Source organism: Microtus oregoni, unplaced genomic scaffold (genome assembly GCF_018167655.1).
Source record: "Microtus oregoni isolate MIOR12 unplaced genomic scaffold, Mior012 000005F_ref0000423, whole genome shotgun sequence".
Taxonomy (NCBI): Eukaryota; Metazoa; Chordata; class Mammalia; order Rodentia; family Cricetidae; genus Microtus; species Microtus oregoni.
The window spans coordinates 41,161,101-41,187,431 of NW_024543064.1; the positions used below are offsets into that span (position 1 = coordinate 41,161,101).

At 51.8% G+C, this 26,331-nt stretch overlaps 1 protein-coding gene across 12 annotated transcripts in view; it reads right to left on the minus strand.

Annotated features, from left to right (window-relative positions):
* Lrp8 (LDL receptor related protein 8) overlaps positions 1-26,331 on the minus strand; it is a 71,159-nt gene that overhangs the window by 26,569 nt on the left and 18,259 nt on the right. For 4 of the 12 annotated variants that reach the window (XM_041651734.1, XM_041651730.1, XM_041651731.1 and 1 more), the window contains exons 3-6: positions 15,139-15,261; positions 6,916-7,044; positions 3,701-4,081; positions 2,797-2,922 (exon numbers count right to left, since the gene is read on the minus strand). In XM_041651734.1, coding sequence (XP_041507668.1) covers positions 2,797-2,922; positions 3,701-4,081; positions 6,916-7,044; positions 15,139-15,261 — 759 coding nt within the window. Of the gene's footprint in view, positions 1-1,705; positions 1,829-2,796; positions 2,923-3,700; positions 4,082-6,915; positions 7,045-15,138; positions 15,262-26,331 lie in introns of those variants that run through there. The other 8 variants (XM_041651732.1, XM_041651729.1, XM_041651733.1 and 5 more) reach the window with 4 other exon arrangements.

A 26,331-nucleotide genomic window follows, 5' to 3' on the forward strand; every position in this document is an offset into this window, starting at 1 on the left:
GAATCATTCTGTCTCTGTCACCTGTCTTGAGCTTTCCTATTCCATGAGCTCCATCCATCTGTTTGTTCTCCCATTCACGCGCTGCCTCAGTCACACACCCACCGACCCACTTCCTTCCTCTTTCTGTACGTGGTAGCGACTCCACAGTTGTGCTTACTGGACACTTAGCCAAATGGGATGAATTTATAGGGAGGTGCTGCTCAGGAAGAGCTCGAAATGACTGTGACTTTTTGATGAAAGAAGGTACAGAGTACCCCAAGGCTAACAAAGGTTGAGAGAGGAGAAAAGCTAGGAGGCTCCAATTAGTTTATCCCTGACCACCTTCTTTAGCAGGCCTGAAGAGAGACTCTGTTCCTCTAATTCTGTGTAGCCTGTAGGTAGAGCTAGGAGAGGAAGGAAGAGGGAGAGTGTTCTAGAGGCCTGAATAGCATTTGACATCACCTTCCCTGGCACAGTACACACTTGCATGCACACACCTTCATGCATACACACACATATCCATACTAGCTTATGCAGAGGCATAGACAGGTCTGCAGGCTCCGCAGACATGGGAATGCAGGCAGAGATGCAAGAATGCAATAGTTCAGAAACGTGGGTACAGACGCTGGTCTCTTCACCAGCATGGACAAAAAGAACACACAGACACAAACGAGCACGTATTTCTCATGAGCATGTCATGCAGAAGAGAGTTTGGTAGGTTAGCAGTCCCTGGGTAACTGCAGCTCCGAGTGTGGGGAAGCTAAGTTCAGCTAGTTGCTCCTGTTTCCCTGTCCCCCTTTCCACGAGGCCCTTCTGGATCTTTTCCAGGCAGGGCCCAAGGGCAGAAGAGTGTGGGTCTCCTGCAAGCCCAGGTGGAGGCTCAGCAAGCTTTGCTTAGCTACTCTTCCTTGCAGTCAGCCTGGTTTCATTTGAAATTTTCAGAGCAAAGAGGCTGCTCCTGGGGAGCTCTGGGGAATGATGTTCCTCTGAGTACCCAGTAGGAGAGGTGTTGGGCAGTCTTCCTGGAGAGAGGACAAGGAGGGGCCAGCCTAGACTGTTTTCAGGGCCTTCTTTGTCCGGTTCTCTGGAATTCTGTCCTGACATAAGCAGAGGTGACTCACATCTCTTCTGTGCTTGCTAGTCACCAGCTATCCGGCCCTCCCTCTCCCCCTAGCTTAAACTGCACATCATCCCTCGCCCTCACCCTTGCCCAGGTTCCAGCTTCTCAGAGTTCAGAATGGTGACACTGCCTGCTGCTGGGAGGACCCTGCCCCCATCCAGGCCTGGCCTGGCAGTGATGCTGGCTGGGATATACTTCTAACGGGCTTTCTTGCTTCTTCCAATCTTTGACTCTGTAAGGCATCCTACCAAGGGCTGGAAGAGCTCAAAGACCCAGGCCATGGCTAGATCATCAGCAGGGCAGGGACATAGAGGAAGAGAGAAACTTGCAGAAGGCACACACTCAGTTTGTATAGTTTGTGAATGGCAGAAGCGAAGAGGTCAGTTTTAGAAGCAGCCTAACCTTTGAGCATCTAGACTTCAAGGGAAAGGCCCTTAGAGCTTTGCAGCACAAGATCCTCATGGCAAATGGCCTGATGTGAGGCGACAGGATAGATAGCACTTGGTCTAGAGGGTGAGAAGAGGTACTAGGGCCTCTATCCTGGACGCCAGGAGGGAGCACAGTGAGAACATTAGTCCAGCTGTTAGGTGTAGATAGGTAGCATACCACACTCTTTCTGAGGCTCATCCGACCAGTCCCGGCAGTCCCTCTGACCATCACACACTTTCCCGCCGTCCACGCACTCTCCACTCTTACAATGAAATCTGCGGGGACCCTCACAGGTTGACTCTGTCGGGCCAGACAAGAGAGTGGACAGTGCCTGTGAGACAGTGGGTGGGAGGGCAAGGCCGGGCAGGGTCAGCCAAGGCCCACAGAAAATGAACAGAGTTCAAGCACCGGCCCTAACTCTCTTAGGGGACCTTAGGACAGACAGTGGAACCAGGGCCTATAAGAGGCTCTTCCCACAGGACAGACCCTCATTCACCCACACAGGGGTCTTTGTCTATTCTGGGAGTATTAGGCTCCTGGGAAAGACCGTGCAGCAGCTCTAGAAGGACTTAGTCTGGGCTGACCATCTCCCAGGGGGAGCGTTGGCCCACATTGCCTTGCTGCCCTCTAATTATTCCCCATGGCTAGTGGGTAGGGCCTCTATTTCGTCAGGACAAGTGGTGACCAGCAGAGCCACGTGAGAATGAGAGGGACTCTTTGGAGGACAGGATTCGGTGTCCGCTCAGTCTGAGAGCTAGTAAGGCAAGCCTTGGGTGCAGACAAATAGTGGGGAGGCTAGATTCCCTGCAGTAATTCTCGTGTCCCCTTAGCCCTCTTTCAGCTTTTACAAAATCCTTAATTAAAAGTTCACTTCTTGGGCTGGCGATGGCTCAGCGGTTAAGAGCACTGGCTGCTCTTCCAGAGGTCCTGAGTTCAATTCCCAGCAACCACATTGTGGCTCACAACCATCTATAGTAGGATCTGATGCCCTCTTCTGGCATAAAGGTGTATGTGACGATAGAGCACTCATATACATAATAAATCTTAAAAAAAAAAAAAAGAGTCCAGTTCCTGTGCCCCAGAACCCCACGGGAAGAAATTACAGTGATAATGGGCAAGTAACTGATGCTGAAGGGGTAAATACATCTCAGAGACCAAGGAAAGAACACCCCCATTTCGGCTCTCTCCAGGTCAGGGAGGGCCACAGGGCCTTTCCTCAGGCTGAGCTTCCATCCTCAAGAGGGTGCCAACCTTCTTGAGCAACGCACCCTGCAGGCAGCCGGCTTCATCACTCCCGTCTGGGCAGTCGTGTTCCTGGTTGCAGCGCTTGATCGCAAGGACACAAGTCCCATCCCCACACTGGAACTCATTCTCATTGCAGGGTCCAGGTGGTGCTGAAACAGGGCAAGAGGAGGTCAGGACCAGGGTGGCGCTAGGAAAGCTGTCCCCACAACCTCATGCCACATCCACCCCGTTAAGAATGGAACAGCGACCGAGCTCAGGAGGCCTCAGAGGACACTTAGTCAAAGCATCTCTAGTGTACACATGGGGAGACTGAAGCTCAGAGAGGGGGAAGGCCTTGCCAAAGGTCACACAGCATTCCAGTTTCCTGTTTCCCTGTCCACCACCACCTCAGCACAGACGTGTGGTTTCCATTGAGTCCTGGCGCTCATGACTTAGTGATTTGGTTCACTCAGTCAACCTTTCCTGAACCTGGCACTGTGCTGGGTGTTGGTGGGGAGCCCGCAGACTACGAGCCCCTTTCCAGAAGCTCAGGTGCAGAGATGAGAAATGCACAGAAGAAAATGCCACAGTGTGAGTTGTGCCTGCAGGAGAGGGCAGCAGGGGTCTGCCAAAGTCCTGGAAGGGGCCCACTCAGCTGGGACAGTCAGCAGAATCTGACGGGCCCAGCATGTAGGCACTCCTAGGACAGAGGTCTCTGGGCAGAGGTCCCTATAACAGGGACGGGCAGCAACAGGTGCACATAGCAGAGACAAGAGGTGCCTGGCTTCTGGGGTCAGATCTGAGCTCCATTCCTTAGCAGCCATGTGACCTCCCGCAAGTCGCTTCATTCTCCCAGTGTAAGTCTCTGTTAAAGCAGGGTATGTACTCCCGGTAGGAGGGCCACATCAGCAGGCTCTGGGTGGGGCTGGGAGCGTAGAGGGGGCTTACAGCAGTCGGCCTCGTCAGACTTGTCCTTGCAGTCGCGGTCGCCATCGCAGCGCCAGCCCAGGTGGATGCACTCGCCACTGCGGCAGGTGAACTGGGCCGTGGGGGCGCAGGCCGCAGGCGTGGCTGTGGTCTCCTGGCCCGCTCGCCCGCAAAGCTCGGCAGCCTCATCCGAGCGGTCCTCGCAGTCAAACTGGCCATCGCAGACCCAGCGCTCAGGGATGCAGGTACCAGCTTCTCCACATCGGAATTCGCGGGGCGGGCAGGCCGGGTCCGAGCAGCCGCGCTCATCACTGCCATCACCGCAGTCATCATCGCCATCACACACGAACACAGAGGCCAGGCAGGAACGGTTGCTGCACTGGAACTCATGCGGGGCGCACACTGCGCAGGACAGAGAGCTGCTCCAGATCCCATCCCCCATGACCCAGCCCAGCTCCTGCTACTGGGGTTACAGGGCGTTCTGACCCTCGCCTATAGGCTGGAGTAGGTCCTGTTGCAGACTTGAAGGGGGAGCACGGTATGAGAGACCGCCACTTGAAAGCAGGGGCCTCAGTCATGCTAACTGACCTTGAACCACACTTGCCTTCCCTGAACTTCGGCAAATATACAGAATTTCTGCCCTGTAACCAGCAGCATGGTGGGGCTGCGAGAGGCTCTAATGCAGCAGAGCCCTATTGTCCTGCAGGATAGGAAATCATCTGTAACATGACTGACACCAGATGAGAGGAGGGCAAGGGTTTGCCTACTGTGGCAGAGTTGGATACATAGCTTGCCAAGACTACAAAGTCTCCAGCCTGGCATCTACTACCCTGGTCCCTGCTCCTTACTCCTGAACACACCCAACTATGGCCACCTGGATGATTTACTAGGCTGGGAGCACACAGTTCCCCTCCACGGTTTTGTTAAGTTGCGCCAACTCCTGGGAACCCACTGCTGCCCACTGTTCCTTTTAGTTCTCAGTCAGCCTTCTTCCTGTGCCCGGGTCCAAATTCCATCTTCACCCAACCCAGGCTGCTTGTTTCCTTGCTTAGGAAATCTCCTTCTGCCCCAGCCTGTCTAGTGCCGTTCACAGCCACCCCACGTCAGGGTTCCAGGTCCTTCACACCCCATTATTCTAAGGACTGGCAGAACCCCTGGCAGGATGTGGGTGTGGACGAAGTCATTAAAGTACAGGTCTTGCCCTATTGGGGTTCTGGGCTTCCTCTCCCTGGTAGGCTAGCCTGGAGTCCACAGGAAAGGCCTTGGGGCCCAGCCAGCCCAGGTGCTAGTTTACAGCTAAGAGAACTGAGGCTCAGAGAGGGGAGCACCTCGCTCAGGGGTGCATTGTAACAAAAGATCCAGAACTCAGGTTTGGGGCATTTCCTTCCTACTCTGACCTCTCCCAGCTTTCCTGTTGCTTGTTTTCCCTCACTTTCTGGAGTGTCAGCTGTTTTCAAGCATCCATTCCCTCCTCCATCAAGCCTCCTCCCCTCTTTCACATCTTCAACCTTTGGCCTCGGGACAGAAATGGGTGGGTCAGAAATGCTGTGGCTATTACATCGTGGTGGCAGTTCCATATCTCTCCATGTGGGGGCGCCCAGGGTCCATGTTTCTATTTTTTCGGTGCCAAGATGTCAATTTCATTTACTGAACATAAAATGAAGTGATGTCTTCGGTGTTACAATGTAGGCAGACCTTGTCATGTTCTCCTGACAGCTCTACTAAGTTTCCGACAGCTGCATTTTCCCCCTTCTGGGTTTTTGGGATGTGGGGGCATCAGAGGGAAAAGCATGTGTTCTCTGGTGCCACATTCCCCAAGATCCTGCTGCTGACATCCTCCTGCCTGTCTAGACACTTTACATACCCAGGGAGAGAAGAGTCTGTCTCCTGAGAGTCCTTACAGGAAGTGCTTCTTAACACTGGATTCTCAACAAGGTTCTGAAGCTGATAGTCACTGGAAGATCCCACTACTAAGGCCCAGGGACCACACTCCCTACATTCAGAGAACTGGCGAAGGGAAGGTTCCTTTTCTGCCCAGGCCACAGAGAGCCTGATAATCCTTTCTAATACCTTCGGCTCCTGTAATTAACAGGAGATGTCCCTGTCCCAACATGTCCTGGTCAGGTACCCGCCCCCCACTCCTTGCTATAGTGGCTGCTAGTTTTATACTGGAAGCATCATTTGATTATAAGGATGGGGGTGATGAGAGGAAAGGGTGACTGGCATGGGTGGGAAGTTCTCACAAAACTACCACAGCTGAAGCCAGTGCCAGCACTGAGGCTCTGGAGTGCAGACACTCGCCAGGACCCCTGCCCTCTCCATACACTTCTTCAGACCCCTCAGCCCTCACATTTGGAATCTCAGAAGCCTCAGGAGGAAATGGCCTTGCTCCTGGACCAGGAGGGATGGCCAGGAGAGACTGGGTGGGGTGAGGAGATGCAATGAGAGGCAGTGGTGGACAAGTGCCTGACATGCACGCTCCTGAATTCCAGCCCAGGCCAGTCTGTAGTCCCCAGGGGAAGATTATAGGATCGCCTTATTGTCCCCTTCAGAACCTTACTCCAGACCTGGCACATAGCAGGTACCCAGGATAACCAGGAAAGCAACATGAGCCGGACCATGCCCCCCACCCCCAAACCTTGCTGGCCTGCTCTCTGAGGAGATAATCCTGTGTTTGAAGTTCAGCCATGTGGAATGGTCCCAATGACCACGTCCATCTGTCCCTGCTGAGGCTGATGGGAGTATCTTCTCTGTATGTGATATGTGCCCCAGTCTGAGACTCTGAGCAGCAGCCATCCTTTACACCCTAGGCATCTGTCAGCACACACCCTGGTACCAGACTCCACCTTCATACAGCCCAGCCTTTCGTTCCCCTGCTCTTGCTTGGAGATCAGTTGACTTGTAGAATGGATGAGCAGATGTCAGACATGGCAGAAAGCTGTGTGTTAGACCTGACTTTGAATCTCAGTTCCAACCCTCAGTCTTGGGCACGTTTCCTCCCTGTCTGAGCCTCAGTTTCCTCACCCATGAAATGGGGATGGTAATGGCTCTTCATGAGGTGGTCGTGAGGATGACAGAGGAACATGTCTAGGGGCCCAGCCGTTTCTAACGTTCTCATTGGTATTCTTCCCTCCCCACCTACCAGACCCCATAGAGAAACAGGCCCCTTCCAAGAAGGGGTCCCCCACTGATGAGGGTGCCCGACTGCTTGGCAGACAACGGGGTTCTGGACTCACAGGTAGGACAGCCAGCTTCATCCGCTCCACCCTCACAGTCCTTCTCTCCGTCGCAACGCCACGAGGCAGGCACACACTTGTGGCTGCTGGGTCCACAGCTCAGCTTCTCATCGGGACACTCTTCTCTGGCTGCAGAGACAGACATCCGGTGTTCATGGCTTAGCTAAGGGATACAGCACCAACCAATCCTGCTGTTTGGTGTAAGTCCCTAGCAGTCCACTAGGGCCGTCCTGCCCCGTGTCTTTTCATTGGAAGCCAATCTTCTCTAAAGGCGTCCTAAGTCCTAAATCTGACCCCACCCCACACTGCCTCACCTAACACTCTCTCATGCTCTCCTAGCCTAAGACATTCAAGTCTTTTTTTTTTTCCTTTTTACTCTTTTGGTTTTTCAGGAATAGGGTTTCTCTGTGTAACAGCTCTGGCTGTCCTGGAACTCACTTTGTAGACCAGGCTGGCCTCGAACTCACAGAGATCCACCTGCCTCTGCCTCCCAAGTGCTGGGGTTAAAGGCATGCGCTACCAGCGCCCAGCTTCAAGTCTTTCTTGATCCAAGGGCCCTACCCATCTTCCCTTTAAGATCTCACAATATGGAGCTGCTACACCCTTTCTGTGTTCCCACTGTGTGCCTTTGGGTAAGGTATGCCTAACAGACCTCAGTGTACCTTCCAGACCAGCAGCTCTGTGATTTGAACCCATGGGTTTGGAGGGCTCACCAAAACCCTAGCAGCAACAATCTTAAGTCTCTGTAAGACGGTGCCAAGCCCACCGCTGAGAACAACCTGCACGTGCAGGGCCCAGCGGGACTGCACAGCTATAATTACTGCAGCTGCAATCAGAGGCTGACTCAATCAGGGGCCTAGAGCCCCAGGGTTGATTCTCAATTTGGAAGAATGAGAACCCTATTCAGGACCGGGGGGCAGCTCTTACTCTGAGCTCTCCCTGCTCCACATGACAGCTGGGGCAGATGAATCTTCGACCTTTCTGGTTGGCTCCCTGCTGTCTTCTCCAGGACGCAGGCGTCCCACCTTCAGGTCTCTGGCTTGTGCCAAGCACAGTGCTAGACATTTCCATTTCATCTTCATAATAACCCAGCAGGGTGAGGGTTATGTTTTGGCCCCCAGCGTGAAAAGTGAGGATGTGGGCTCTGAAGGCTGGCTGCCTGGGTTTGAATCATGGCTCAGTCATTCACTGGCCACGTGACCTTGACCTAAAATATTTCTCTTTGTTTCAACCAAGTGTAGATGATGCTATGACCCGCTGCATAGGATGGTTGTAATGACCAGATTAATGTCTGTAAAATGTTTAGAATGCATCCATCCTAGGCTCAGTCCATGTTCCCCATTATTATCATCTACACATACTGGATGAGACTCAGTCTTGTTTATCCATTCAGTGGGTAAGATTGAACACTGCTGCGTAAGCCCTGAGTGTCTGTCTCTCTCTGTCTGTCTCCATTTCTCTGTCTCTGTCTCTGTCTCTCTCTCTCTCTCTTTCTCTCTCTCTCACACACACACACACACACACACACACACACACACGAGTGACATGAAGATACGGCAGCTGTGTCTGATATCAGCGCTGGAAACTGTTCCGTATGTTCAGAAGAATGGTAACTCATGTCTCTCATCTGTTTCCTCTCATCTCATCTCTGTGGCTGGTGGTGAGAGGCCACAGAGATGACTAAAAGTGGGCCTAGACAAGAAAAGGCACAGGAAAGTGGGTTGGGGCAGGTGTCTAAATCAAGGTCCCCAGATGATACATACTATGTAATGAGAAAGAGCACCTTCAGTCCCATGTGAATCACAAATGTGGACAGGTTTGGAACACTTGCCATGAATAAGGCAGTCCAATGGGAACACGGAATTCATATATTCACTCTACATGAAATAACTGTCAGGTAGGGCTCTGGAAAGCACCAACATTCAGTGAGCTCTTAAAATTCCACTTGACGGTGGGGGAGTGGGGGCTGGAGAGATGGCTCAGTGGTTAAAAACACTGGCTGCTCCTCCAGAGGTCCTGAGTTCAATTCCCAGCAACCACATGGTGGCTCATAACCATCTATAATGGGATCTGATGCCCTCTTCCGGCCTGCAGAAATGCAGACTGAGGACTCATACCTAAAACAATACATACATACATACATACATACATACATAAAATGGCCACTTTTGCTGGGTGGTGGAGCACACACCTTCATTCCCGGCACTTGGGAGGCAGGGTAGGCGGCTCTGTGAGTTGGAGGTCAGCCTGGTCTACAGAGTCAGTTCTAGCACATCCAGGACTACTCAGAGAGAAACCCTGTCTCCAACCCCCCACCCCAAAAGGCCACTTTGGGTTATCATCTGGAGTGACAAAGGGGGATGGGCATCTGGAGATGGCTCTTCTGTCACCAACACTGGAGAACCCTGAGCACTTCTTGATACTTTAGACCATGAAGCAATTGGAGCTGACCAGCTGTCTCCCAGAACGTACTCTAACCAAGAGGCCTCGAGTCATATTGGCTGATCTAGATGTCGAAAGCCAAGGAATTTGCATTTTTTAATTTTTTAATATTTAATTTTTAAATTTTTTATATTTTTCTTCGTGTGAATGTGTGTCTGCTACATGTGTGGAGGTGCTGGTGGGAGGAGGACCCAAACTCAGGCCTTCTGGAAAAGTAGAACACACTCTTAATGGCTGAGCTATGCTCTAGGACCTGGAACCTGCATTTAGTAAGTTCTCTTAACCCAAGCACTTCTAGGTAAGAGCCAGAGCTAAAAATCTTCACATGGAGGATATGGCACACCTCATCTCTTTGTAATACCAAGGCATCCTAGCAGTGATACAGGTGTCCAAATGTTTGCAAACCCCTGAGAGAGCAGCGGAGTGGAAGGACGAGGCAACCACTAAGCACTAACCCAGAGCGAGTGCTTGGAGAACTAGGCCTCACAGAGTTGAAAGGGCTACAGTTACAAGCACCTAAGTGGGTCAGACTATGCCAGGCCGAGGAGTTTGTTCCCCACTCCACTTCACCTTTAGGAGACAATTAAGTCATGTGCCCTCACCAGTGGGGTGAGTGCCCTCTTATAGAAATGGATACAAACAAAATGTGGTATATATACACAATGGGATTTTTTTTTCAGCCATAAAGAACAAAGTTATGCCATTTGTAGGAAAGGGAATGCAATTGGAGATAATCACATTAAGCAAATTAAGCTAGACTCAGAAAGACAAATATTGCATGTCTTCTCATTTGTGGTTCTAATTTTATATGAATATATAAAATTAAGTGTGTGTATATGACATTAAAATAGAAGCAAAATTATCTAGAGGAATGAAGGAGCTAACAGGAGAGGGGAGGGAAGAAGAATATGCTTAACACGGTATTTGTATGATACTGTCCTTATGGAATACAGTACCATGTACATGAACATACACAATGAAAATTATATATAACATAAATGCTCGAGGTAGCCTCCATGCCCTCTGTTGCGAAGGTCTGGGTGAGAAGGCAGCTCTGGGAGGAGTGGACCTCACTAGACCCTGTACATGTAATGGAACTGTAAGCACTAGGTTTCTGTTATGTACAGCTTAGCCAGGCCAGTCTGTGGCATTTAGCCAGAACCAACCAAGATGCCCAGCATGCCCCTCACCCTAATCCTGGAAGGAAGAAGGCTGTGAACAGTCCTAAAGTTCAGAGACATCAAGTAGCTCACCCAAATGTGCAGAGCACATTAAAGACAGAATCTGGGTTCCTCTGACAAAAGCCCTGTCCTTCCATCAAACCATGCATGGCAGAGACACAGCCCCAAATTCTCTTTCCCCATGCCTAGGTGACTGAAACAGCCTTTGGCCAGATGCGCCACCTCCGGAGGCCTGGTCCTGCAGCAGGCAGCCGATTGAACTTTTAATGAATATTTATACAGTTAACAGCATAACCTTTCAACAAGGACAATGATTAAACAATCTGTCTGCTTCCTTTCTTTATAATTAATAAGGCATTTGCTGTATCCCTAAATAGACAGTTCTAATTACAGGCTCTCAAGGACCCAGCAGTGCCTACTACTGGTTCCTTCACCCCTAGAGTGCCGAGGCTCTTTGGAATGCCAGGACAAAAGAGGCCAAGAAGACCAAGTTGACAAGTGTCTCCTGGAGTGGTATTCCAGGGCCCAGAGAGAGGTAAGTGTGTCAAATGCCTGTCTCCCTGAAACCACACTGCCTGTGCCTCTCTTGTGGTACAGCTCTTCCCCAAAACTGGGGCTCCAGGCTCCAGGTCAGGCCTCTCCACTGCGCAGCTGCAGGGACTGCTGATGGGCATCTCCCAGGCAGAGAGGAAAGCCTGGAGAGTGTAAGTTGCAGGCTGAGAATCTTATGGAGAGAGACGAGCTGGACCTCCATCCCAGGTCCATGCTGTACAGCCACTGCACAGGAGGACACCGCTGCTTTCCCAGCACGGCTGGAGAGGTCAGTGAGATTCTCAGCTAGCCTTTCCTTGCTCAGCTAGGCTGAGCGACATGGCCATTTGATGGCTACTTCCAGGATCCTTGAAGCCAAGACCATAGGCAAGTTGGTATAGGTGAAGGAACCTGGATTATAGAGTCAATAAACCTAGGTCCAAATCTCATTTACTAACACTAAAGTTCTTAGGCAAGGCATTTAACTTCTATGCTCCCTGGGTCTCCTCTGCTGCAATTGGGGTTTGTATGAGGCAGTGTGGAAGTGCCTGTTCTCAAAAGCCTGGAATACACTGGAGCTCAGGACACAATTGCTCTTCTCTTATCTCATGCGATGAAAATGTAAATGACCTGTGGGGAGGCTGGTATCACCCCATGGGAGTGCACAGGGGCTCCCACCCCCGTACAGCCTTTCTCTCTGGGACAGATGCTCCCAAGGGGCACTTTTGGCTTGCTGTGCAAGTGTCCCAGGCAGAAGCAATAATCATCACTGCACTGCCCACTCACAACACTGGTGAGGGGCTTAAAACTCCACCCTGAAGCAACTGAAGGTATTTACTAATTTCCTGAGAATCCTGTCCCAGAAATCCAAACCCACAGGTACTTTTGCCAGCTCACAAGCTAATACATAAAAAAAACAAGGAAAATGTTTGTTGATAGTACCTAGTGGCTACTATCAGTTTTAGAGACTTGAGTTTTAGGGACAAATGGGGATTACCTGCTCCAAGTGGACCATGGCAACCACCAGTGTCACTTGACTGGGCCCCTGCATTAGGAAGCACCCTGTCATCCTGAAGGAGCAGAGTTACACTAGGCTCCTTCACACAGCATCAGGCAAAATGGGTGATCTCAGATCTCTAGGCCTGTACTCCCTCATCTATAAGAAGCAGGTGAGCAGAGGTGAGCAGTAAGGGCCCCTTCTAGCTGCTAAGATGCAAGGGGAAAATTCACATGCAGCATGCAACACCCAGATCTGTAGCTCATTCCCCTGAACCACTCTCTCCTCTCCCTGCCTGCCTGCACCCTCCCCACAGATGCCTGAAGGTGGGTCAGAGACTGCTCCAATCAAGAGAGCTATAATTAGAGCCCAAATGATACTTTCATTAGGCAAATGTTCTGGGCTTTCCCATTGTGACTCTGGCTGTATCTGATGAGTTCCTATCCCAGGTCCCTCTGCTTCTCACACCCCCAGCCCATAGTATTTTAATAGCACAAAGTTAGTGTCCTGATATCCTAATAAACTGTAATGTTGGGGGCAGAGATGCTGCGGTCCATGAACAATAATAAACAACACTGGCACTTACTCCAGTTCTTGTATTTTTCTCAGTGGAGTCATACACCCATTATAAGGTAAATAGCACCATATCATTTTACAAAAGGAGAAACTGAGGCTCAGGAAGACTGGACAACTTATATGAGGTTTCAAGGCAAAGACCTGACCCAGCTGATTCAGATCTCAAACCTACTACACTCTTCTATCTATAATCTTTCTGTTAGGGGTGAGGAGTAAGGCTCTATCCTGGGAGCTGGCACAGTCCCAGAAACCTGGTAGGCTATGGAGGTTGCTATGGCAACACCAATTAAATGGACAACGGGTTGGCTGCTGGGTTTTCATTCAGTTGGGAAGCTGTGAGTAAGCCTGCTACCAGTCCTGCCGCCCCAAATTCTGCCTGGTCTTCAAGGTCTTCTCTGGCTGACTCTTCCAGGCAGCCCTCCCTAGTGGCAGAACCTGTGGCCATTGCTTCTGACCAATGCAGTGCTTCAGGCAGTAGGGATCCTAGACTTTGCACCCCCCTGGACAAGGGCAGAAAGTGGGTCTTGGACTACTAAGAATTTAGGAATCTTAAAACAGGAACATCTATGGGATTCTAGATTGGGACCCATACTGGAGGGCATGCAGCAGAGACAGGTTCTCACAGCAATTGCCTGGGTAATCCACAGGGAGCTGGGCCTCTTCAATCCCGGCTGCTGCTCCCATGAATCTTAGAAAGCCTGAAAATCCCGTCTTTTGTCACTGGAGAGGTGCTTGCCACAAATAGGCTATTTGTGTGTCTGTGAGGTGGGTCTATCAAGTTTTCGGGCTCTAGCTGTTCAGCTGTTAAATATAAGGAGGCCTAGGAATCAGGATGAGTGGGCAGTGTGGGTCCAGCACAGACCACGAGGTAGGAAGGCAGTGAGCACTGGCGTTTTGGGGAAGAGAGACAGAGAAATAGGCAGGATGGGAGAGAGGGTAGCAGGAGGGAGGCTGGAGGCAGGAAGCATGAGCAGGAAGGGAGGGAGCCCAGGAGAGGGAGGGGGATAGGTGAGTAGGCCCCAAGAGAGCAAGGAGGAAGCAATATCACGAGACGGAGATGTGGAGAGAAGGGGAGCAAGACAGCCCTCCTCCCCAATAATGTCCACAAAGCCCCTACCCACGCCCGGGGCGAGGCAGAACAGGCTGACCGTTAGGGGAGGAGCTGTAAACCACCCCTAGAAACTCTCTAAGAGACACACGACTCTGTCCCTTCTGGCTGAGCAGCCATGGCCAACTGGCCACACCTGGTCTGGTCTGGGGAATCCACCACCCTCTCTCTAGGCTGGCATGAGGATGACAGTCACAGGCAAGTGTGGCAAGGCTTTGTTCCTTGGCAGGGCGGGAGAAAGCACTGGGCTTCCCTCTGCCCACACGCCTCCAGGACAGCATGGAGTGGCATTTGGTATGGTAAGGAAAGGATGGGGCCTGCAGTAAAACTGGGGAGGGCTTGGCAGCTGCCTAGGAAATGAGGGGCCCTTTGTCTGGGGTTGGGGGTCTCTCTTGCTCTCCCTTTCTCTTTCTGTCTTGGAAACTGGTAGCTCTGTTGCTAGGAGACAAGGAAACCCAGCTATCATTAGCAGCAGCCTTAGATGGGACTCTGGCCTCCATTGTCCTTGTCTTTACCTCTGGGGCAAATGTTAGCCCCAGAGAGGGGCTCCTGGATCCCCCCCTAGTCCCAGCATCTCCACGTGCTTCCCCCAGCCTTTTGTCTCAGGCTCGCGCTACAGAAGCTCTGCCTCTGGACCGCTGGGTCCTCCCCCTCCCCCTTCTCATCTCCTTTTTAATTTAACAAATGTCAGGGAAGGACCTGCCAGGTCTAAGTTTGCTTTGAGGATTAGAGCCTAGAAAAGACATCCCGAGAGACAAAGCAGTCCTGGAGCACCAGCTATGCCACCTCACCCTGCTTCCTTCTGCCACCATCTAGCTAACCATGAAGAACAGGCCTCCTGTACTCAGCTCACCCAACACAGAGGGAAGAGCTGGGCCCTCAAGTCCTGGCTGGGTGGCCACGGACAAATCACGCCAACTCTCTGAGCTTCAGCATGCCCCTTTTGAAAATGCAGAAAGTAGTAGTTCCTGCCTCTAGAGGCTGCTCTGAAGATAAAAGGACGACAGCGTACAAAGGGCTTAGCGAGGTGTGGCACACAGTAAATGATTAACAAGCACCAGCTGCCCTTAGTGCCACTGGAATTACAATTGAGATCCTCAAGAATGAGAGGCAGGGGGCCCGGAAGATGAGCCAGGGCTGCTTCGGAGCAGCATTTGGGGGCTACTTCTAACTCCTGGTGCCGTAGGAATAGTCAAACCTACAAGGGTGCTAGAAGAAAGGCGGGACACAGGCGACCGGTGAGCAACTAAACACTTGACTGCTTACCAAGAGCCTCCCACTCCCCAGAGGGCCCGGCACAGAGTATCCTCTGACCATCTCACGTGAGCCCAACAACTTGCCAGTACGAAAATGCTGGTGAGGAAACTGAGGTCCAGGGCAAGACTCACCACAAGTGGCCTTCGACTCATCAGATCCATCAGGACACTCCTCTTCACCATCGCACTTCCAGCGCTCCGGGATGCAGTGGCCGTTGTCACAGGTAAAGTCGCTGTCTGCACAGGTCCTCTTGGCTGTGGGACGAAGATACAAAAGAGCATAAGGGTCTGCTGAGCATATAGAATGCTTCTCTAAGACAGAATCAGGCGGCAAATGGGTAGCTGGCTGTACTCAGCCTAAAAGGCACACCCCAAACCTCCCACAGGGTCCGTAAGTAGGAAGCTCAAGTCCAGCAAGGCTGGCACCACCGCTTCCCGCCACCCCACTTCTCAATTCCTCCCTGCCCACCACATAACCAGGCCCCTTGGAAAAGCACCAGGGAGCTCATGATCATGAACCCTAAAAGTCAGAGACTTTTGTCTTCACCTCCCTATACCACCACATAACCAGGCCCCTTGGAAAAGCACCCGGGAGCTCATGATCATGAACCCTAAAAGTCAGACTTGTCAACATCGCCTGCATTCAGCTTCTAGGCTTGGGTTGGGGGTCCAGGAGTGGTGTCAGGAAAGGAGCGCTCTGCACAGGGGCCAGCAGGCCTGAGTTTGTGTCTTGGCTATTCTGCTTTGCCATGTACTCTCAAGTCAGATACTTTCCCTTCTCTGCCTTTGGCTTCTTTGTAAGGAAAGGGAAGGGGATTCCGTAAGACACAATCTTTATTTATTTATTTATTTATTTATTTATTTATTTATTTACTTTTACACGCAATGGTGTTTTGCTTGCATGTCTGTGTGAGGGTGTCATATCCCCTGGAACTGGAGTTACAGACAGTTGTGAACTGCCATGTGGGCGCTGGGAATTGTACTTGGGTCCTCTGGAAGAGCAGCCACTGCTCTTAGCTGCTGAGCCATCTCTCCAGCCCTCAAGATACAATCTTTTGCACATAGTAGGTAGTCACAGGTCAAGAGGTCCTAGAACTGGTAGGGATAGTGTCCTTATGGAGCCTGGGAGTCCTCTTCCTGAATGACAATGGCACTAAATATGATGTTAGGGCCATCTGGACACTGCCCCTTTCTAGGGGCTAAGTCTTCCTCCTTTTTCTTCCCTCTCCAACTTCTCAGTCGGCCCACCCTGATTACTGCTGGTCCCTACACAATATTAATACCATGGTACTCTGCTCAGGCTGTCATCTGAAAACCTTCTCTCTAAGTGGTCCTCTATAGCTTGCTAAGCTTGGTGCAGATGGTAGTTGTTTGGGGCTCTTGGCTGCACAGGCTCAGTCCTGCACCTCAGTTTTGCTATTGTGAGCAGAGCCCCGGCAGAAAGAGGTGGGTGAACAGGGCTGTGTTTCCACACAATTTTGTTTTCAAAGTCCAGCCACAGGCTGCTTTTGGCCTGTGCCCTTAAATCTGATGCCCTCTGCTCTGTGTCCTCGCTGATTCTGTGGTCTGGTGTGGTTTGCTTTTCTCCTGCCCCTCACAACAGGTACCATGTCAGATTCCACATAGGACCCAACTCAGGGTAGACCCCAGGAGGACACCAAGCCCATGTCTGGCCTCTCTACTCTTACACATCCAGGGCAGGGCTCCTTCCCCTTGGGATGCACTTTCCATGACCTAAGGATTTTTTGTTTTGGTTTGGTTTTGGTTTGGTTTTCCCATCTTGTGATCCTCCAGTTGGTTGCCTAGCAGGGTTTTGGGGGAAGTGACTGGTTTCTTTGGCTACACTCCATGTCTGCTTTGCTTTTCCATGGCATCCCTTATGGTGCATCTGTATTCTGAAGAATTTTCTTCATGTCTTCTTAAGATAGATGCCTCTTTTTTATTTTTCCAGTTCTCTCAGTCTCTGCTGGATGTTTTACTCAGGAAACCCTAGGACAAACAGCCTGATATTTCCCCACTTGACATAAGCAGAGTCCCAAGGAAAGCTATTAAGTTATATGCCCGAGATCACATGCTAAGTGAGAGCAGATCTGAATCTGTCAAGTCAAAAACCTGCTCTTTCAACCAGCACAATCCCTAAACGGTGGTGCAGTGTGTCAGAAAAGCCCCCAAATAAGTTGAGGAGACAGTGACAGACCCAGTATCCAATAAGCCTCTGCCCTGGGAATACAGAGAACAGGACAGCAAGTCCAAGATGCTCAGATAAGGGGGCAAGCCTGGGACTTTGCCTTCCAAGGAGTGAGACAAGTCGCACGAGGTGATGCAGGGACTCAGCCAGCCAGATAACATCCCAGCATTCTTTCTGGACATTCTGGGAACGTAGGGGAGAGCTTGGTCTCTCCCTGTATGCTAAGACGTGACAGACATTGGGCATGGAAGCCATAGCAGTCAAGTGTTAGAAATGACAGTTTCAGGGCCGGCCGGCCCATGGCAGACTTAGGAACAGACTGTTCCAGTATCCTGGTCATTTTCACCCCAAATCCTAGGAACCCCTCATAGCTATCCTGGCGGCTGTGATTAATCCTTTCACAGAGGAAACTGAGGCCTCAGAGGAGAGTGGGTAGGCGGCGGAAGAAGGGCTGCAGGGGTCTGTGTGGCGGCTGCCAAAGGCAAGTAAATCCCTTTCCACTAGGATTTGCAGCTACCAACGTATTGGCAGGTAAAGAACAAAGATTCCTGAGACAGATGCCCCTCTAACCTCGGGGACCTTGTGGCAAGGCAACCAAGCAGCACAGAGGCACTTTCCCCACAGGTATATATACCCTTGCCATGTGTCCAAAAGTATACAGCAGAAACCTGGCCTACGGTGACCTGGGCTTGGGTAATGGACTACCCTGGAGAAACTGAGGCAGCACAATCACTTTCAGGTTTGAGACTAGACTAAACCACCTTTGAAGGCGCTGTTTTAGACCTCTGAAATCACATAGACGGATCTGGCACAGGAGCTTAAGATGAATCCTGGCATGTCCACCTCTTCACTAGGGGACTGGGAGCAAGTTCTTTCTGTCTCTAAGTCAGTAGGGAGGTGGCTATCTTGTGTAGCACTGCCCCAGGACAAAAGGCAAAAAGAGCTCAGAGAATAAGTTCAGCATCCTCAGGTCTCTCCAGTGTAACCAGGCTAGTTCAGCCCTGCCACAGAAGAGGCCAAGCAGTCGGTCAGGGCCATCATTGCAGGCCATGCCAGATCCTACTCTCCTGGCCTTGGCTGTGGTTCCCAGGGCAATTCCCCAGCTGGGCTCCAGGCTGTGATTCCCTGTTTCCAGGGATTTATGTCCCTCTGTGCCAGTCTGCCCCTTGTACAATGCCCACCTCTGTGAGCCCCTGTACTCCACACTGCAGGAGTGATACATAGTCATCCAGGGTCTGCGACATCATAATCTGGTGCCATGGCAACAGATGGACTGCTACAAAGGACTTGGGATTCCACAGGGTGGCAAGGAGGGGCCTACCCCAGGGAAGAACAGAGGACAGTGGGAAATTCAGGACAAAGGAAGTGGGAGCCACTGCTATTTATAATAACACGAGCAAAGGAAAGCATCAGACAGTTCATGGTCAAAGGACTCTTCTGCCATCTGTGGCTGTGTGACCTTATTCAAGATATACTACTTCTCTGAGCCCCACAAAACACAGGGTTGCTATGAGGGACAAATGGGTTGGGGTGGCGCTAGGGATCTGAGCACTGAGACACAAAGGGAAACATGGTTGAGGAGGGTAAAGTCACAGCCCCGGCCCCAGCTAAATGGTCTGTGATGCTGGGTTGTCAGTCAACACATGTGGGTGTGCTCCTCCTCAGGAGATGGAGGCGTGGTGCTGATTGGTCCTTCAGCAGCTCTCAGCCCCTGGATGATCTTGGCAATTATTATGATCCCTCATCACTCCCACTTACCACCCCCAGAGGCATCCTTCCCCAGACAATGCATAGCCTCAAACTGAGGATCTCACCCACACACTCCTGCTCAGAGATGTAACTTCCGATACTCCAGCTGCTTATCACGACCAAGGGAATGTCCCACCAAGCCAGAGTTCCCAGAGGAGTGACAGCTCAAGATCACAGCATGTAGCTGTGGGAGGCTACACTTGAGCCCAGGTATTGATATCCGGGCCAGCTGTGCAGCCAGGAAGCCTGAGAGACCTTCCTAGGCCACTGGAGGAAGACTGTGCCCAAGGAAGGAGGTGCCTATTGAGGATGGGGGTGGTGGTGAAGGGTGTTCTGGGAAGGGCTAACAGGCCTGGACTGGAGGAAACAGCACAGTCTGTAAGGGACTGGGGTGAGACCGTGGGGTGGGGGGCAGCAAGTATCACAGAGCCTGTGAGTTCTACCAGGCTAGCAGCCAACTTGCTCTGCCTGGCATAAAAACTGCCCTTTGGAGGCTCAGTTTGACCTTGCTTGAGCTCACCCAGGGACCCACTCAGAGCCTGGCTAAGCACAGAACTGCTTATCCAGCAGCCAGGGAGACCCATGGCTCTGTTTGCTTTGCGATTCTGTAAGCCTGTGCAGCATGGACCAATGGCCCCTAGCAGAGGAAGAGAGTCAGGACACAGGCAAAGAGCCTGGCAGCCATCTGCTCATGCCTTCCCTATGGAGAAGCCCCCACAAAAGTCTGCAGCAGACACCTGATGGGCTGTTTCTTCCAGTACTTCCCATTTGGTTTAATGAAGAGATTTCCCCCTTCTGGATGCTATGTATATTAATGTGGCAAGAAAAGAAAGTCCAGTGAGCCATATCTGGGAAACGCTATGTGATCCGAGCTCTTGATCTCAGCACCAAAGAGAACAGGACTCAAGTCATCTCACTGCGGGCCTCTTCTACTAGACCAAGGATAACAGACGTTCAAAGAGCAGCCAAGATGAGCTCAAGGGTTATCACTTGGGAAATGTAAGTGCTCAAATCAGGGACTGAGTCCAGCCACCTGGGCCAGGGAGGTGGGAGACATCAGAGCTGCTGATTCTGTCTTCCCTCTGAGCTTCAGAGAGAGGCAGAGCAGAGCCCAATAAGAAAGGTGGAGTCTAGCTAAACATTGCCGTGGAGTGACCTGGATGGGTCCCTACCCGTGGAAGGAAGAAGCCAAAGACTTAAAGCTTCCTCCTCAGAACCTGCCCCGGGGACTCAGCTGCTTCCACTTCCTCTCTCAGGCCTAGGCCAGCACCGGGTGGCCTGGCTCTGCCTGCAGCCAGCCCTAAGGCAGCTGGGCCACTTGTACCCTGTTCGGGGAGATGAAAGGGCTGCTCCCCACACAGTTACCCTTCTGCAGAGCTTGCCAGGCCCTGGGGTTGCCAAGGCGACTGCTGCCAGCAGAATGAAGATCCGGGGTGGGGGCAGGGGGCGTGCCAGCCCGCCCCTGGCCTACTAACCTGGCAGGCAGATTTAAATGACAGCCCAGGAAGCTACTATTAAACTGTCACCCCAGTCAACAGGACGACAGACCAAGAGTGTTCTCTGGATGGAGCAACAACACAGCAGGAGCGAGAGGGGGAGGAGACAGTGGCCTGGAGCAGCCTGCACCCCCTTCCAGGAGGCCCTGGCCTGCAGGCTTGTCCACCCACTGCCAGAAACAACCTCTCAGGCTACGGTGGGTCCTGGCATGGAGCTGCCACACAGTGCAAGCCCTGGCAAATGTTATTCTTCACACTTAAGCAGAAAAACCCTTTTCCCAAGTGAAACTCCAACACAGAAAATCGATGAAAATAGAGCTGCCATGTGGAAACAGGACAAGAAGTGAGGAATCCCACCTGCTGTCTCCACAACAGTCCTACAGAAACCTCAGGAAACTCTGGGCTGGGGAGCTACTTTGTGGTCCAGCAGCCCTGGGCTCAGACCCTTACCCCTCCTCAGGCATGTGATGTTCCCATAAGCCCTGAGTCTAAAGATCCCATGGGTCTGACATTTAAAACAGCTTCCCTGTGTCTCAGACACTAACTCTCTAAGGATTCCTGGTCTTCATGCTTCATACCCTAAGCTCCTAGGACCAACAGTCACTGCCCGTCAGAGACATCAGAAAACAGAGGATGGCATCACCTACATCCCTGTTTCCCTGGGTCCAGGCAGCCATGTTCTGACAACCCACAACTCCAGGCTCTCGGTGGTACTGCAGACTTCCTAGAGTCCTGACACGCATCAAGTGTGGCATGTAGCTCAAGCCCTTGGCTCTATGCTGCCTAGCTGGCTGCAAGACTTAAGACACCACTGTCCATCAGCAGGTGACATTCAAGACATCTGAGCCCTTTCTCCTCCCACCTGGGGAGAATGAGGAAGGCCCCAGAGTTGCTGAGGAGTCCAGAGACAAGCACAGAGATCCTCTCATGGTGGGGATCACTTATGTGAAGTCCTCTTTGCTGTTAAGTTGGTAAAAGTGTCCCTGGAGTTTTCCCAGTTGTCTCCTCTCCTGCCCCGTCCACTACAGGTTACACATTCTACCCGGAGTCAGACACAATGCCCCCAAACACCGAGGCAATAAAATGAGGTAGGGTGGGGCCAGGAGGCCAGAGGGAGAGATCATGTGGGAGACACCTGCAGAGATACTCTCCTGGAGGTGGTGGAACCGGGCCTGGAATGTCAGGATCACCTGGTGATCCATGGCTGTGGCAGACATCAATGTTACTATGTGAGCATTTGGTACCACTGTCTCCCAATGAAGAGATAGATTTTCCTGCCGTCTTCTGCTGGGGACCTTAGAGGAAGGAACCATCCATCACAGGAGACAGAGAGAGTTCCAGAGAAAGACTTGAACAAAACATCACAGCAAGGTTGAGTCAAGACATGAGCCCATACCTCTCTCCCTGATACAGGCTCTCTCCTTAGTATCCTCAGCCTAGAAACTCCTCAGAGAGACTCTAGCCCCACATCCCTAACTAGCAAGGTAGCTCTTCCACTCTGGGTCTTAGTGTCCTCATCTGGATCAGCCTTTCAGGGCTCTGTCCAGCTGATGTTCTGATGAGTGACTTCAAGACACATAGAGGTTGTGATCTTTGGTGTGCTCCAAGGCCCTCCAAAGGGTCACTCAGGGCTTCCCACAGCCAGCTCCTCTTTTCAGCTCCATCACATCCCTGATGCTCTCAGACACTCGGCCTGGCTGTCACCAAGGGAGGTCCAAGCTCTCTCTGGAGTATGTGGGACTCCCAGTCACCACAGGAAAGATGAGCAGCACTGAGGGATAGATAACAAAGGCATCTTCCTGTCTCAGTGATTTGTAGAAGCGGGCAGCAATGGGCCAGCGACAGCTGGGAGTGGGGGAAGGGTTCGCAGGAGAGAAGTGGATAGGATGGGATCAGCAGGGGTCTTGGGCTGGTGCCTGCCAAGGACCCAAACCCAATGTCTGCATCGTGCTTGGAGGCACAGGCATACACCTCAGAAACACCATCTCCTAAGGAGCAGATCAGTCGCATCCTGGAATGTGGACTTGGCACTAGGATTCTCAAGGCATCCTCAAAGTAGAAGCTTCCAGAGAGCAGGCAAGGTTGGGAAATCCTTTTAGACCAGGGATTCTATGTAGCCCAGGGTCTTGTCTGGCTCCAACTTCACCATCCCCACTGGGGCAGAGGATACCTGACTTGTCTCAGCCTCTTTTGGCCAGGAACCTTCCTACCTAAGCCCAGATAAGTCACCTGAATCCTCTAAGAGGTCTGTGGTTGTGCCTGCACACACACACACACACACACACACACACACACACACGGTCCCTCACATTTGGGTACCTGTTCTTCCTGCCATAAGCCTCCTGGTAGTTCTTCTGTAGTTCAAAGGTTCTAGATTGCACTCTAGCCTTACTCTGACAATCTGCTGAGGGACCCTGAGCAGGCTTCTTTAGGGTCTAGGCCCTACCAGCTGCCAAGGGAAAGCCCAGAGTTCCCAGAGCAGAACTCGGCAGCCAGTGGCAAGGAAGCCAGGCTACAGGCGCCCAAGGATCCCCAATGCAAAGGAGTGAGGGATGGAGTGACTCACCTCTTCCCCAGGAAGTCACCCCTAGGCAGTGGCTGCTGCCACCCGGGAAGAGGCTCTGGCTGAACAGAAGATACACTCTTCACCATTAGGCTAGTAGTTGGAAGCATTCCTGGGAGCCCAGAGGACCATTCAACAGCAACACGTGTTCCTGGGGTATCTGCTTCCTCGAGCTGGACCTGCTGCCTCCGTGAGTGTACCTCTATGCTGGGCTCTCATTCTAGTTAGCAAGCGTGGGACAGACAGGATCCAGGAGCCTGTCACCCCCAGATCACACTAGCCATGTAAGGGACCTCTGTTCATCTGTGCGTCCAGTTTAAGGTACGGCTCTGAGAAATTGTTGGGCCCTGTGGCAGGGATGCCTGCTGACTTTGTGTGTGTGTGTGTGTGTGCGTGCATGCACGTCACCAGGCGTGTATGGAGATCTGAGGACAACTTACATGAGTCCATTCTTTCCATGGGTCCTGGGGATTGAACTCAGATCATTAGACTAGATGGCAAAGTACTCTTGCTGAGTCTTCTTGCTGGTTCTACTGGCTTATATTCTACTGAGGATAGGGTTAAATTAACCCTGGGTATCTCTAGTCCTAGCCTGCAGGATGCTGGCTGTGCTCTGGAGCCTTTGCTGTCTCCCTGCCTTGATCTCCCCATCAGTGGTGTGATGCACTGGACAAAACGAGCTTCACGCTCCTTAACTTTTAGATGTGTTCCCCACTGCCAGGCCCAGGGCAAGGCAGGCAGAGAGAAGAAACTGTGGCTTGGTACCCAGGGCCTCACTGTCTACACTGCTTTGGCTCAAGATATTAGGAGGCAGGTAGAAACCAAGGCCAAGGTTCCTCCTAATCAGAAAGACTTTCTTCCCCTGTCCTGCCGACTCTTATCTTCCTCAGAGGATGGTCAAGGGACTGTTCAGGGGCTGAAGGCTCAGATGGACAGACACATATGCAGCTCAGGTCCCACAAGGTGCTAGATGGAGACCAGGCCACATGAGATGCTCTAGTGGAACTTGGGCCTTGGAGGCTACCTGGCTCAATCCTCAACTTTGTGAACATGAAAATGATGCCAGAGACACTGGGGCCAACCTGAGGTGACACTCAGGTGACACCCCCAGCACAAACTTAGCAAAGCAATTTCTCCTTCACAAGCCCCGACAGGACAGAACTAACTGCAGCTGAAGAGAGAGGGGCGAGCGTGGGAGAGGGCCCAGCTGATAAATGACCTGACTTTGTACCCCTTGCACCCATATTTAAAACAGAGTCAGAACTCTTGGAGAGGGTGAGGAGAGACGGGTAGAATCCCAGAGCTCACTGGCCAGCCAGTCTAGCCAAATAGTGAACTCTGGGTTCAGTGCCGTCGGGTGAGAGACGCTTTGCACTGCACCTGCGCACTCCCCCCCCCCTCTCTCTCTCTCACACACACACACACACACACACACACGAGCCACATAACCACGGATCTAGCTCTCCATATCCCAAGACACAAAAGTACTACAAAACACACAAAATTACACTACTCGGGCCCACTGAGCCAGAATGTGGGCACTGGTCACAGAAAGTTTCCAGTGTGGCCATTGGAGACACTCACTGGCAAACTGCAAAACCCCAGAAACCCCTGTCATGGGATCTAACACAGGTGCCAGGAGCAGCAGGCACAGCCGCCCCTCCCCCACCACAGGCATAGGAATCCCCCCACTGACATATGGCCAGTCTGTGCAGGCCAGAGGCTGAATGCTGTCCCTCCTGAACAGGGAGGGACTAAGTTCTCAACAGGAGACCCCCACTTTGTACAAATGGATTCTTCACCCTCCTTGTTCTTTGGCTCTGGTCAGAAAGATTCTCAGGGAAGTGGCAAGGAGCCAAGAGCTGCCATGAAATGACTTTAACCAGCAGACAGGCCGGTAATAGGTTTCGGTGGGAAAAAGGCAGGAGCGGGCGATTCATTCCAACTTGTTATGCGATAAAGAAAATTAAGGCATAATACTGAGGAGGCAGTGGCTCTGTTAACCTGTGTGGAATACCAATTACTTCAAGCGACTCAAATTTGTTAGAAATAAAAAGAAAACCCCGAACGAGTGTGATTGTGGCCCAAGGCTCATCTGGATTAGGCTGTTTGTTTGCCCTGGAACCCTAATGATGGGAATGAGGGAAAATTCCCCGTTACCTGGGAGACCAATATGCCAAAACAGGGTAGGGGGGAAGGCAGGCCCATGTGGAGCCACTGGTCTGCTTTGACAAGTGCTAATGATAGGAGGAATCCCCAGGTTCCCTCCAGGAGAGCTGGGTGCAGAGACTGCCATGGCCTCCCTTTGTCCTGTCCTTATGGTACTCACTTTCCCGGGTGAAGCATCCGGGACGACCAGCTAGCTTCATTCAAATCCTGTGTCAACACAAGAGTCTCAGATCTCTACTGCTGGAAGTCAAAGAGTCAGGATGGAGGGAAGGAGGGACACCTGCTAGGAGCCAGACATCGGCCAGGTACTGATGAACCCCACAGTTAGGGAAGACTTTGAGGGGGGCGCCTGTCCAGCCAGAGGGCAAGCAGCAGAGGTAAAGTTAGTGACCAGGGGCTGCTACAGCACAGGGCTCAGCAAGCACTGAGCAAGACACAGGCTCGGTCGGAATAGAGCCAGATACCCAGCACAGTCTCCCTACTCACAGACCTTTGGCCCACACATCGGCTCTGCTACCCGTTCTTAGTGATCCTTATGCAAGGTAAAGATACCAACTGCCTCGGGCCAGCATGTTCCCCAGGAAAGTAGCCCATTGTGGCTCGCATGGAAGTGAAGCAGCCTACCCTGCAAGCATTGCCTGCTTCAGAACAAGTTCATTCCCCTTGGTCTTGCTCTTCAGTTCCTCCTGGCACAGAAGTCTGAGAGTCTGCGGTGGTTAACCTCCTGCCAGGAGCAAGTTAAAGGACCCAGGGCTTAAATCCTGTCTCTCTCCCTTACTGGCCGTGTGACCTCATGCAGGTTACTTGGCCTGGTATATATGAATTAGATGAAGAACATGGGCTGAGACTTGGTCCTGACAATGGAGTGGTGACCACCTCATTGCTCCTTAAGGTGTACAGAGCCTATTACATATAGTTCCTCACTTAGTTTGGTGCTGAGAATTGAACCTAAGGCCTCTTGCATACTAGGTAACTACTCTACCACTAAGTGACAACTAACTTTCTTTCTTTCTTTCTTTCTTTCTTTCTTTCTTTCTTTCTCTCGAGACAGGGCAGCAGGTCACTTTGTTGCTCAGACTGGCCTTAACTTAACCTCTACTACCATGGCGGGCTTATGCAATGCTGGGGGTTGAACCAGGGGCCTTGTGTGCGCTAGGCAA